The sequence below is a fragment of the Epinephelus moara genome, chromosome 12 (assembly GCF_006386435.1).
Source record: "Epinephelus moara isolate mb chromosome 12, YSFRI_EMoa_1.0, whole genome shotgun sequence".
Taxonomy (NCBI): Eukaryota; Metazoa; Chordata; class Actinopteri; order Perciformes; family Serranidae; genus Epinephelus; species Epinephelus moara.
The window spans coordinates 42908567-42921194 of NC_065517.1; the positions used below are offsets into that span (position 1 = coordinate 42908567).

Here is a 12628-nt window from a genome sequence, read left to right on the forward strand (position 1 = left end):
AGCCAACTCACACATTTGGTTATATTTAGCCAACACACACACACACACACACACGTGGTTACGTTTAGCCAACACACACACGTGGTTATATTTAGCCAACACACACACGTGTGTAAGAACAACAACAATGATAATATTAAAATAACAATAATAATAATAATATGTTCAGTTTGTGTTCTGCAGATTGGAATCGATGCGAAACACCTCAGGCTGCCGAATACGTCCAGACAGGACGAGGTGAGTGCTGCACCTCCACCTCCAGCTCCATCACTGGAACAGATGGTGGCGCTGTACATCTCTGCAAACCATGGATATGTGACCTTTGTACATTATCATGTAGCTGTGGTCAACATGTGGTGATGTCTGAAACCACCTGGTTATGTTGGAGAAGATCATGTGTTTGCGGCAGTAAACTCAGCTGGTTTAGCTGTTAGTTGGAGTTGACCAGTTATCTGCAGGTTGACAGGTGTCTCACCTGGTGTCTCACCCTCCACCCTCCCCTCCACCTCCTGATGAAGCTCAGATACTGCGTCACTTTAGAAACGCTGATATGATGCGTATGAAACGTACAAACATATCTGAGGTTTGCAGTGACGTACAGCGTGTCCTCTGATCACTTCCTGTCTCCCTCGCAGGTCCTGCAGAACATCCTGTCTGTCAACGACAACCTGTCCGTCCACGGTCTGATCGTCCAGCTTCCTCTGGACTCTGTGAACTCCATGGACACTGAACGCATCACCAACGCCGTCTCTCCAGAGAAAGACGTGGATGGGTGAGTCTCACAGGAAGTCCTCACGTGATTTGTTTATTAGTTTCATTCTAGTATTTTCCTGTGGCTTCATGTGTGTGTGTGTGTGTGTGTGTGTGTGTAGTCTGAGCTGTATTAACGCAGGGAAGTTGTCTCGAGGTGACCTGAACAACTGTTTCATCCCCTGTACACCCAACGGCTGCATGGAGCTCATCAGACAGACAGGTCTCTCTCACACATACGTACTACTGGCGCGCCCTCAGCAGTCGCCATCTTTGTGACGTAGCAGACATCTTAACTTCTGACGTGGCGGCTGGAGGCAACAAGGAGTCTGTCAGTCCGCCATGATGTCACCTCACTTGTGACTTCCTGTTCCCACACAGGCATGTCTGTGGCGGGGAAACATGCGGTGGTGATTGGTCGCAGTAAGATTGTTGGAGCGCCGATGCATGACCTGCTGCTGTGGAACCACGCCACCGTGACCACCTGTCACTCCAAGACCCCCGACCTACCCGAACAGGTGACATCATTCTCTTAGACAGGTGACATCACTGACCTCAACGTTTCCTGTCTGAGTGATGATGCATTTCTTGTCTGACTGATGATGTGTTTCCTGTCTGAGTGATGACATATTTCCTGTCTGATGCAGGTGGGCCGGGCTGACATCCTGGTGGTGGGGGCGGGGCGAGCGGAGATGGTGAGAGGAGAGTGGGTGAAGGAGGGCGCCGTGGTCATCGACTGTGGAATCAACCACGTACCAGGTACACAGCTACTTTACTACACACCTGCACACAGGTTCAGGTACTTTCACTTCACTGGGGTATTTCTACTTCCTGTTTGTCTCTCCGTCTCAGAGGTAAATGTTGAACGTGTCACTGCACCACGTTGATCAGACAGACTCAGATTATTGATATAAAATATAATCAATAATAAATGATGACGTATTTATTGTCCTACATCTGATCTGAACATGAAGTAAACATGACCACTGTGACCTCTGACCTCTGAGTCGTCCTGTCTGACAGATGAGACGAAGGCGAGCGGTAAACGGGTCGTCGGAGACGTCCACTACGACTCAGCCTATCAGAGAGCAGGATTCATCACCCCTGTTCCAGGAGGGGTGGGGCCGATGACGGTGGCCATGCTCATGGAGGTGATTTCATTTCTCAGTTTAGTTTGTGTTGTTCCGTCGCAGCAGCAGCGCCGCCCGCAGACTCTAATGAGTCATGGCATCCTGCAGGTTCTTCCTGTTTCAGCAGTCTGACGTTCACAGCTGATTGGCCAAAGTTTATCCAATCAAAACCCAGCGTTCTCTCAGAGTTCTTTGGGTCTTTAAAGATGAACTTTCCTTCTGAACATTTACATTTCAACAACATGATACAAACATAGAATATAAAATATATAATTAAAGAATCTGTTTTATAAACTGAAGCTTTGTGTTCTGATGATGTCATGGTAACTATAATGGTCACATGTTTCAGAACACGGTGCAGAGCGCTCAGCGGTTCCTCCTGAAGAACCACAGGAGGTGAAACTCTGAAGGTAAAACTGATTCAAATCTGAGATCACAGAACTCATTTATCACGTCAAACGTCTTCACGTCAATCTTCTTCAGGTGTTTTTCTCTCTGACCTCATTAAGTTGAATCAGTTGGTGATGTCATCGTGTCGTCCTGTTGTGTTGTTGTTGTTGAATCAGAGCGCCTGTCAGTCAGAGTTCAGGGTAACAATGTTCTCTGCAGCAGGATGAAGAGCAAACAGTCTTCGACCTTTAAACTCCACTGGCTGTTCGGAGGCCGTCGTCATGGAAACAGCAGCAGAGACATCCCATCTGTTTCCTGCTGACGTCAACAGGAAGTGATCAAATACCTGATCGATGTATCAGAGGTTTTTTTAATGTTTATGAGCTCTGTGTTTGTAAACAACCTGACGATCAATAAAGTTTCGGTTTCACCTGAACAAACGTCAAGATTTGATTTATATATTTATGTTTTTCTGCTTGATGAGACGAAGAATCCAGATGTTGACAACAACAAACCAACAGATGTGTAAACAATAAGAACATAAATCATGTGATCTGTGTTTTATAAAAATGTTTCAATGAATAATAAAGTTGGAGCTGATGTTTGTCGCACTGTGTCGTATAAATAAAGTTTATTATCATATCAAAGCCTCCTCTTCCTCATGTCTGAAGATAATCAGACGTTTGATTGACAGCTGTGTGATGTCATCAGAGCCTCAGTCATTAATTAAGTTGATTGACGAGTGTGACGGTCGCTTTAATTGGTTCCTGGAGTAACCGAGCGACCGGCTGCAGCCTGACTCTGCTGTCACGTCTCATTTGTCTCTCTGACGTCACCTGATCTGATCTGTTTTATTGCTCTTCTGATTGTTGACGATGAAAATGTTTTGATTGATAAACACTGACACTGGCAGGTGACGTGATGCACTCAGACACTCGTCTGTTCTTTGTGATGAAGGAAATAATAAACCAACAGTTTTTCTGTATTCTGAGTTTAAATCTTCTCCTTTATTGTCTCCAACACGTCAGAGAGGAAGCTGAGAATCATCTTCATCACATTATTAATATATAAACACGTCACTGCAGATTTGTCTCCGTCATTTTACAGTTAAATAAACAGATGAAATAAACAGCAAAGTGAAGGAACGTGTCCTGATCATCCCTCAGAGCTGCACTTCTCCCTCCGGCCACCAGATGTCCCCACACTCCTCCTGTAGCCTCATGTCCTCACCTGTTCTCTGTCTGTCATCACCTGGGCTCCCCTCCCCCACCTCACACCTGTCCTCAGCCACCTCGTCACCCTCTGCAGTGTGACATCTGTCCCTGTTAGAGGATCGTCTGCTCGTGTTCCCTCCTTCATGTTCTCTGTTGTTCCTGCTGGATGTTCCTGTGTCACCGCCGGCTCCTGTCAGTCTGTCTCACTCTGTTAAAGTGTCCTTTCTGAATCCACCTGCACTTGTCGTCCTGCTTTACTCAACACAAAACTACGAACACAGATCACACTGTAAAGATTCAATAATTTAAATTAGTTATGAAATATGTTCATAAATAAATAAGTTAATCTAAAGAAGCTTTGATTCATAAATGATTCAACTGATTAAATGATTTGTTTTCTTTGATGATGTCATCAGGTGTTTTCAGTCCTGATGTTTCTCAGAGAGCTGTTCTGACATCGTTAATAGAAACAGTGACATGACGTCAGCTGACTGTCAGAGATTCTTACATTTTAATTGAAGGAGTCCAAACCTCCATCAACCAAGTCTCACTCTGAAGTCATCAAAAAACAACAGTCAGTGACTTCCAGCTTAGATTCTGTTGTTTAACAGCTCCTGACAGTGTCGGGGGAAACTGGGCAGGACAACAACAACAGTTAAGGAGGCAGAAGTCAGAATAGGAGAAACTACGTGTATGCGTTGGCTAAACGTAACCACGTGTGTGTTATGGCTAAACGTAACCACATGTGTGTTATGGCTAAACGTNTCAGTGACTTCCAGCTTAGATTCTGTTGTTTAACAGCTCCTGACAGTGTCGGGGGAAACTGGGCAGGACAACAACAACAGTTAAGGAGGCAGAAGTCAGAATAGGAGAAACTACGTGTATGCGTTGGCTAAACGTAACCACGTGTGTGTTATGGCTAAACGTAACCACATGTGTGTTATGGCTAAACGTATCCACGTGTGTGTGTCGGCTAAACGTAACCACGTCTGTGTGTTGGCTTAACGTAACCACGTGTGTGTGTGTTGGCTAAACGTAACCACGTGTGTGTGTGTCGGCTAAACGTAACCACGTGTGTGTGTCGGCTAAACGTAACCACGTGTGTGTGTTGCCTAAATGTAACCACGTGTGTGTTATGGCTAAACGTAACCACATGTGTGTTATGGCTAAACGGAACCACGTGTGTGTGTCGGCTAAACGTAACCACGTCTGTGTGTTGGCTTAACGTAACCACGTGTGTGTGTGTTGGCTAAACGTAACCACGTGTGTGTGTGTCGGCTAAACGTAACCACGTGTGTGTGTCGGCTAAACGTAACCACGTGTGTGTGTTGCCTAAATGTAACCACGTGTGTGTTATGGCTAAACGTAACCACATGTGTGTTATGGCTAAACGGAACCACGTGTGTGTGTCGGCTAAACGTAACCACGTCTGTGTGTTGGCTTAACGTAACCACGTGTGTGTGTGTTGGCTAAACGTAACCACGTGTGTGTGTGTCGGCTAAACGTAACCACGTGTGTGTGTCGGCTAAACGTAACCACGTGTGTGTGTTGCCTAAATGTAACCACGTGTGTGTTATGGCTAAACGTAACCACATGTGTGTTATGGCTAAACGGAACCACGTGTGTGTGTCGGCTAAACGTAACCACGTCTGTGTGTTGGCTTAACGTAACCACGTGTGTGTGTGTTGGCTAAACGTAACCACGTGTGTGTGTGTCGGCTAAACGTAACCACGTGTGTGTGTCGGCTAAACGTAACCACGTGTGTGTGTTGCCTAAATGTAACCACGTGTGTGTTATGGCTAAACGTAACCACATGTGTGTTATGGCTAAACGGAACCACGTGTGTGTGTCGGCTAAACGTAACCACGTCTGTGTGTTGGCTTAACGTAACCACGTGTGTGTGTGTTGGCTAAACGTAACCACGTGTGTGTGTGTCGGCTAAACGTAACCACGTGTGTGTGTCGGCTAAACGTAACCACGTGTGTGTGTTGCCTAAATGTAACCACGTGTGTGTTATGGCTAAACGTAACCACATGTGTGTTATGGCTAAACGGAACCACGTGTGTGTGTCGGCTAAACGTAACCACGTCTGTGTGTTGGCTTAACGTAACCACGTGTGTGTGTGTTGGCTAAACGTAACCACGTGTGTGTGTGTCGGCTAAACGTAACCACGTGTGTGTGTCGGCTAAACGTAACCACGTGTGTGTGTTGCCTAAATGTAACCACGTGTGTGTTATGGCTAAACGTAACCACATGTGTGTTATGGCTAAACGGAACCACGTGTGTGTGTCGGCTAAACGTAACCACGTCTGTGTGTTGGCTTAACGTAACCACGTGTGTGTGTGTTGGCTAAACGTAACCACGTGTGTGTGTGTTGGCTAAACGTAAACACGTGTGTGTGTCGGCTAAACGTAACCACGTGTGTGTGTGTGTTGGCTAAACATAACCAGGTGTGTGTGTGTTGGCTAAACATAACCAGGTGTGTGTGTGTTGGCTAAACGTAACCAGGTCTGTGTGTGTGTTGGCTAAACGTAACCACGTGTGTGTGTGTTGGCTAAACGTAAACACGTGTGTGTGTCGGCTAAACGTAACCACGTGTGTGTGTGTGTTGGCTAAACGTAACCAGGTGTGTGTGTGTTGTCCAGTGCTTAATTTGAGCCGGAACGTACTGGAACGCACCAGGATCTTTTCAGAAAAGGCCCTGGTGCGTTCTGGAACTAATTTGCATGGGTCTAGAACTTTTCACATCTAAAAACTACATCACCTCACGTACCACTACTGTGGGATAAGTTCAAAGTCCAATTACAAGAGGGTGAGTGTCCATGCACCGTCCAATAACGGTGTGCGCTGGCCACCTGCCACTCAATATGCTGCTGTAGTGGTTTGTTTTCCAGACGTGAGTACCTTTGAGCAGTGAAAGTTATTATTTATTTCTTTTTTCTTGTCGGCAGTGATTTGTTTTCCACAGAGCTCTACGTGCGAGGACTTTACTCGCATTTGCGACTAAAAATAATTTTGTGCGAGCAAAATAAATCATTCAGCACGCTGTGTGAGTACAGATTTTAACCAGCAGCAGAAAGGAAAGGCGAATCCTGCCGGTTGTGGGTTGAACGGGGGTCACAGACAGAAATACGGCGGTCAAATAGCCTACGGCAGCTCTGCGGCTTACCGGCAACAGAGAAGTCCGACTCCAGGTCCAGTAGCCTAATTTCCTCTTTCGTTGGTGTCATGACTGCCCAGTAGTACCTGGACAACCGAGCCGAGGCGGCACACACATATGTGGCGTGTCAGAGGAGAAACGAGCCGTTCACGGTTCACAAACCTCACCGCACTTTAGGGACTGTTCTTTACTTATGAAGGGACTGTTCTTTACTTGTCAGGGGAGGAGGGTGGCTGGTTGATTCTTATTTTATTTATTTATTTTATTTTGATCCCCCCTATGTTAATCACTGATTGATGCTGTTTTTGAAGTATGAATAAGTCAATAAGTAATTTCATCTTCTGACCGCTTCATCCTCTTGAGGGTCGCGGGGGGGCTGGAGCCTATCCCAGCTGACACTGGGTGAGAGGCAGGGTTCACCCTGGACAGGTCGCCAGACTATCGCAGGGCTGACACATAGAGACAAACAACCATTCACGCTCACATTCACACCTACGGACAATTTAGAGTTATCAATTAACCTGCATGTCTTTGGACTGTGGGAGGAAGCCGGAGTGCCCAGAGAGAACCCACGCTGACACGGGGAGAACATGCAAACTCCGCACAGAAGGGCTCCCACACCCGGGATCGAACTGGCAACCCTCTTGCTGTGAGGCAACATTGCTAACCACCACACCACCGTGCCACCCCAATAAGTAATTTATTCCATTGAAATATCATTAATGTATTATAGAAAAGTGATTTATCTTTTTATAAATGACAAAAGGCACATCTGCCTCATTTTCACTGTGGTATCATGATACTACTCAGAACCGTGATATTTTCACTGGTATCGAACCGTGGGTCCCAATTTTTGTACCGTGACAACACAATGTCACAACCATTCCATTCGGGGTCGTGCAGTGAGGCGGCTCAGGAGTGGGGGAACACTGCTCTCTCAGAGGCCCAAAGTGTTCCCCTACTTCTAATTTTACAAATTAAGCACTGGTGTTGGCTAAACGTAATCACGTGTGTGTGTCGGCTAAATGTAACTGTGTGTGTGTGTGTGTGTTGGCTAGAAAAAAAACTAAGTAAAAAAATTGTGAATAAATCGACACAAATTTTTTTTTTTTAGGAGGTGAAAAGTTTGATGTCATGTCGGTGACACGAAGGTTCTGAAAGTTACGCTGGTTCCAGCCGACACATTAAAAAGGTTCGTCAGACTGAAAACACCTGCTGATCCACAAGAACCTGATAATCAGTCGGTCACTCTGAACTCTGACCAATCAGACGACAAAGTCTTCTTCTGTGGTGGAGGATGATCAGAGCACCGCCTCAGATCTTATACATGACCTTCAGCTGGATGTTTTACAGCAGCTACATCGTGTCTGTCGTCATGGAAACATAGAGAACTTTATTTAAACAGTTTGTATGAATAGACTGAACTCTTCCTCTTTACAACTGAACAATATATCCATCGTCTCTGTTGGTCTCCGTCCCTGTGTCCCTGTGTCCTCGTGTCCTCAGGCGTGGTCTCTGCAGCCCGGCAGCTCTCTGAGGACGCAGTCTGAGTCGCTCAGCTGTTCTCTGGTCAGCTGATCCACGGCGGCGTTCAGGGCGGCTCGGACCAGAGAGCGTGCCATCTGAAGCAGCTGCCGCTCGCTGTGGTCGCAGTCGAGGAGGATCAGGAGGAGGTGGTGGTTCTGGTTCTCCTCCACCTCCTCTTCATCTTCCTGACTGACATCATCTGGAGGAACCAGTTCAATCCGGATGGAGGGTCCGTTTGTCTGGTGGGCCTGTGAGGTGATGTCATCTGTCTCCTCGTCACAGTGAAGCTTAGAGGCCTGTGGCGGCGGCGGTGGCGGTGATGATGAGGAGGCGGCTGACAGCTGATCTTCCTCTGCAGGTAAATCTTCAGGAGGAGTGTCGGCGGTGTCTGCAGGACGTTCATCGACCTCAGCGTGGATCGTTTCAGACCCTCCAGCGTCCGTCACATCCTCCTCTGTGACATCACAAACCAGCTGTTCTTCATCTGCAGCTTGTTCCTCCGTCAGCTGAGTCATCTCAGCCGTCACCGTGACGACCTGCCCACTCCCAACAGTCACATCACCACGGAGCTCGTTGGGTTCGTCAACCTGAGCTCCAGGTGAGCATGGAGTGTCCTCACGCTTCTTCACATCCTTACACTTTGTCATGTCCTCACACTTTGACACGTCCTCCACGGTTTCCATGGCAACACCTGACAATCTGCTCTTTGACCCTCTGGTGAAAAACTTTCGCAGTTTTTCACGGATGGTCAGCGGCGTTTGGTCGCCATCTTTCTCCACAGACTCTCTCCTCTGCTCGTGAGTTCGTGTGGACGAAGTCAGGAACCTTCTGAACGTTGTCCATGTCGTCGCGGTAACCCTCCTCTTCCTCTCAGTGACTTTCTGACCTTCTCCTTCTGCGTCATTCATCACCGCGGCGTCCGTTTGCTGCAGCGCCCCCTCTGGTGAAGCAGGACTTTGCTGCTTTGCTGATCCTGTGATGGCGTCCTTCTCCTGCTTCCTGCTACAGACGACAGCAGCTGAGAATCTTCTCCACCACCGGCGTCTGTTGGACTTCCTGTTTCTGATGTCATCATCCTCACCTGCAGCCTCACAGCGCCCCCTGCCGCTCCCTTCATTCTCTGCTCCTTCCTCCATGTTGGCAGTGTGTGTCAGCACGGTGGCGGCGGCGCTCTCTGAAGGTGCCGGATGTTTCAGAGTTTCCGTCGTGTCTCTGTTGGTGTGAACATCCTCCGTCACGCTCCTGCTGCGGGTCTTTCCCAGCAGCAGCCTCGGAGGACCCGTCAGCTTCCTCTTTAAACACACTTTCTCCGCCCGCTGGACATCCTCTCCATCCTGCGACGCCATGGTTCGTCTCCACGGTGAAGCTAAACGCTGTGTGAACTTCCTGGAGGTGTTGATGATGATGTCACGCTGCTGATTCAACACCTGGAAGCTGCAAAACAAAACCCTGATGACGCTCATGTTGATTTATGATAAACACATGTTTTATTCATCAGAACTGAAGCTAAGCTCAGACACATGAACATGATGTCACGCTAACGTTAAAGCTTGTGTTTACCACAGTCAGGACCAAGTCTCTGTGAGCAACTGACTGAGACTGTTTCTGATTCTGATTATTGATGAAAACATTCATCAGTGATTATTGACCATTATCTATCACAATATTTCTGACATGTTATGTTGAAATATATAAATAAATTATGACCTCATTAAATATGCAGCGACTTTCTTATATTTCCAGAAGACAAATCTGAACATTAGAAAAAGTCCATTTCAGATTTCTTCATGTTGTTGACGTGTTGGAGTCAGAGGGAAGTCTGACATCTGATTTGATCTCCTTCATAAATCATGAGCCGTGAGATGATCCACAGCTGCTCTGTAACTGTTCCTGATGTCACCATGAAACATCTGGAGAAGCTTCTGTCATCTGGAAACATCCTGCCTTTAGATCTCACAGCTGCTGCTCAGCGGACACATTTAAACCACCACTCAACATATATGTATCTAAATCAGCCTGTGACCTGCACTTATGTTTTAATATTCTGTGTTTGTCTTTTCTTAATTAATTAATTCATCTTTTTGTTCTAATTTCAAGTGTTTGAACAAGTGTTGATTTTTCTCTTTGCTGTTTGTGTCTGCAGCTGAATTATAAAACACTTTGTGCTGCGTTCTGTGTGTGAAAGGTGCTGTGCACATACGAGTTCATTCATTCATTCATTCATTCATTCAATAAAAAATCTGTTTTGACTTTATTTGGTTGTATAAATCAGGCTGTGAGAGACAAATGAACAAACTCCTCTGTGAAAACCTTCTGAACATAAACATGAATCAAACTGAGGGGCAGATTTATGAAAAACAACCTTTAAAAATCTGTGATGTGAAATTAAAAACACTTTTAGACCAAAAAAAAGACGTTAGGATAAAAATGTAGCTCTGAGATTTCACCATGAAACTTCATCTGATCACTGACGTGACCACAGCTGTCTTTGTGTTACAGATCAGAGATCAGAGATCAGAGATCACAGAGATCACAGAGATCACACAGACATGATGTTTATCAGACTTTGGAAAATAAAAGTATTAAAGGAGAATTAATCAGATGAATAAAATCAGATCAGCTGATCACAGAAACACTTCTGATGGACTCAGCGTCAAACATAAAGTCAAACATGGATCTGCATTTATGAAACTTGTTCTGTGATCAGAGTCCATTAACGAAGGATGATGTCATCAGACAGCAGGTAGATGCTGTGAGCTGATTGGTTGAGAGTTGAGTAAAAGATGAAATCTCACCTGAGTGTGGATCGTGTCCTTCCTGTGTGATGACGAGCAGAAGTGATTCTCCGACAGAAGAAGAAACACTGAGCTGATCTCTCTGCCTCTCCTCCGCTGCCGTAACGCCCCAGTTTCCATAGCAACTGCCCTGATTGGCGTTTTGTTTTACAGAAAATGCTCCTTCAATATGATGGTGGGAAGGCGGGGGAGGGGGTGATGTCCCCCGGGGGAGAAGAACAGGAAACGAGATTTGGTTTTATTTCATATAATGAGTTTCTACAACATGTGACACCTTCTATCTTTAGACCGCCGCATCATCAGAGGGAGAACACACGGCTCGGCGCCACGAGACACACTGAACCCAACCTGCAGGGTCACTGAGAGACGCCGCTGACAAAGTTAGCGCCTGTAAAGTCAGTCACATGACCACAGAGACAAGGAGACACAACAAGGAGACAAACTGAACCTACAGGATCACTGCAGACACACAGAGACACCAGCAAAGTTAACAGCTGTAAAGTCAGTCACATGACCGCAGAGAGACTCAGAGAAAACCTCAACAAGGAGAAAACACTATCAAAGTTACAGGAAACATCTTGAGCCACATTTCCTGCTGAAACACATCTGGGCTTGGACTCAAAAACGCTGCTGTAAATACACTGACGATAAACAATAAACTCCATAAACAACAACAATCCTTTCAGTCGCTGCAAAAACAAAATCAACCCTCTGGAAACAACAATGTCTCTATAAATGACGTCTGTAGAGGTCTGTAGAGGTCTGTGGTGGTCTGTGGTGGTCTGTGGAGGTCTGTGGTGGTCTGTGGAGGTCTGTGGAGGTCTGTAGAGGTCTATGGTGGTCTGTGGTGGTCTGTGGAGGTCTGTGGAGGTCTGTAGAGGTCTGTGGTGGTCTGTAGAGGTCTGTAGAGGTCTGTGGAGGTCTGTAGAGGTCTGTAGAAGTCTGTGGTGGTCTGTGGAGGTCTGTAGAGGTCTGTGGTGGTCTGTAGAGGTCTGTGGAGGTCTGTAGAGGTCTGTGGTGGTCTGTAGAGGTCTGTGGAGGTCTGTAGAAGTCTGTGGTGGTCTGTGGTGGTCTGTAGAGGTCTGTGGAGGTCTGTAGAGGTCTGTAGAGGTCTGTGGTGGTCTGTCGTAATCTGTAGAGGTCTGTAGGTTTGCAGGTGTAATAATGTGATCCCATGACTGATGTATTGATCACTGATCAGTTATTGATCGCAGCAGCAGGCTCTGAGCTCTGTGATGTCATCGTGTCATCTATTTTTATAGGTGTGAAGAAGAAGCTCAGCAGCTTTTGTTTCTATAGCGATGGAGGTAAAAATACATCCATGTGTCCCTAAGCAACAGCACAGTGACCAATCAGATCAGCCGACAGGTGTGAGCACAGAGACACACACCATCACCTTCACACAGGCAGCTGGTCTCCACGTTCAGAGAGACAGGCTCTGTATTGATCCATAGATAATTGATCATTGATCACTGATTGATTCATCATTGTGATGATAATGATAATGATTTGATCACTGATTGATTCATCATTGTGATGATAATGATAATGATGATGATGATGATGATGATGATGGTGATGATGGTGCTGATGATGGTGGTGGTGGTGGTGATGATGATGATGATGATGATGATGATGATGATGATGATGATGGTGATGGTG

The 12628-nt window shown here is 46.3% G+C and overlaps 1 protein-coding gene across 1 annotated transcript; it reads left to right on the forward strand.

Annotated features, from left to right (window-relative positions):
* The first annotated feature begins 109 nt into the window (after positions 1 to 109).
* Positions 110 to 2910, forward strand: LOC126398312 (C-1-tetrahydrofolate synthase, cytoplasmic-like). Its single transcript, XM_050057542.1, has 8 exons — positions 110 to 237; positions 636 to 772; positions 873 to 973; positions 1132 to 1268; positions 1398 to 1509; positions 1774 to 1901; positions 2230 to 2290; positions 2490 to 2910. The coding sequence occupies exons 2-7, from the start codon at positions 720 to 722 to the stop codon at positions 2278 to 2280; spliced, it is 582 nt and encodes a 193-aa protein (XP_049913499.1). The 5' UTR covers positions 110 to 237; positions 636 to 719; the 3' UTR covers positions 2281 to 2290; positions 2490 to 2910.
* Positions 2911 to 12628: the final 9718 nt, after the last annotated feature.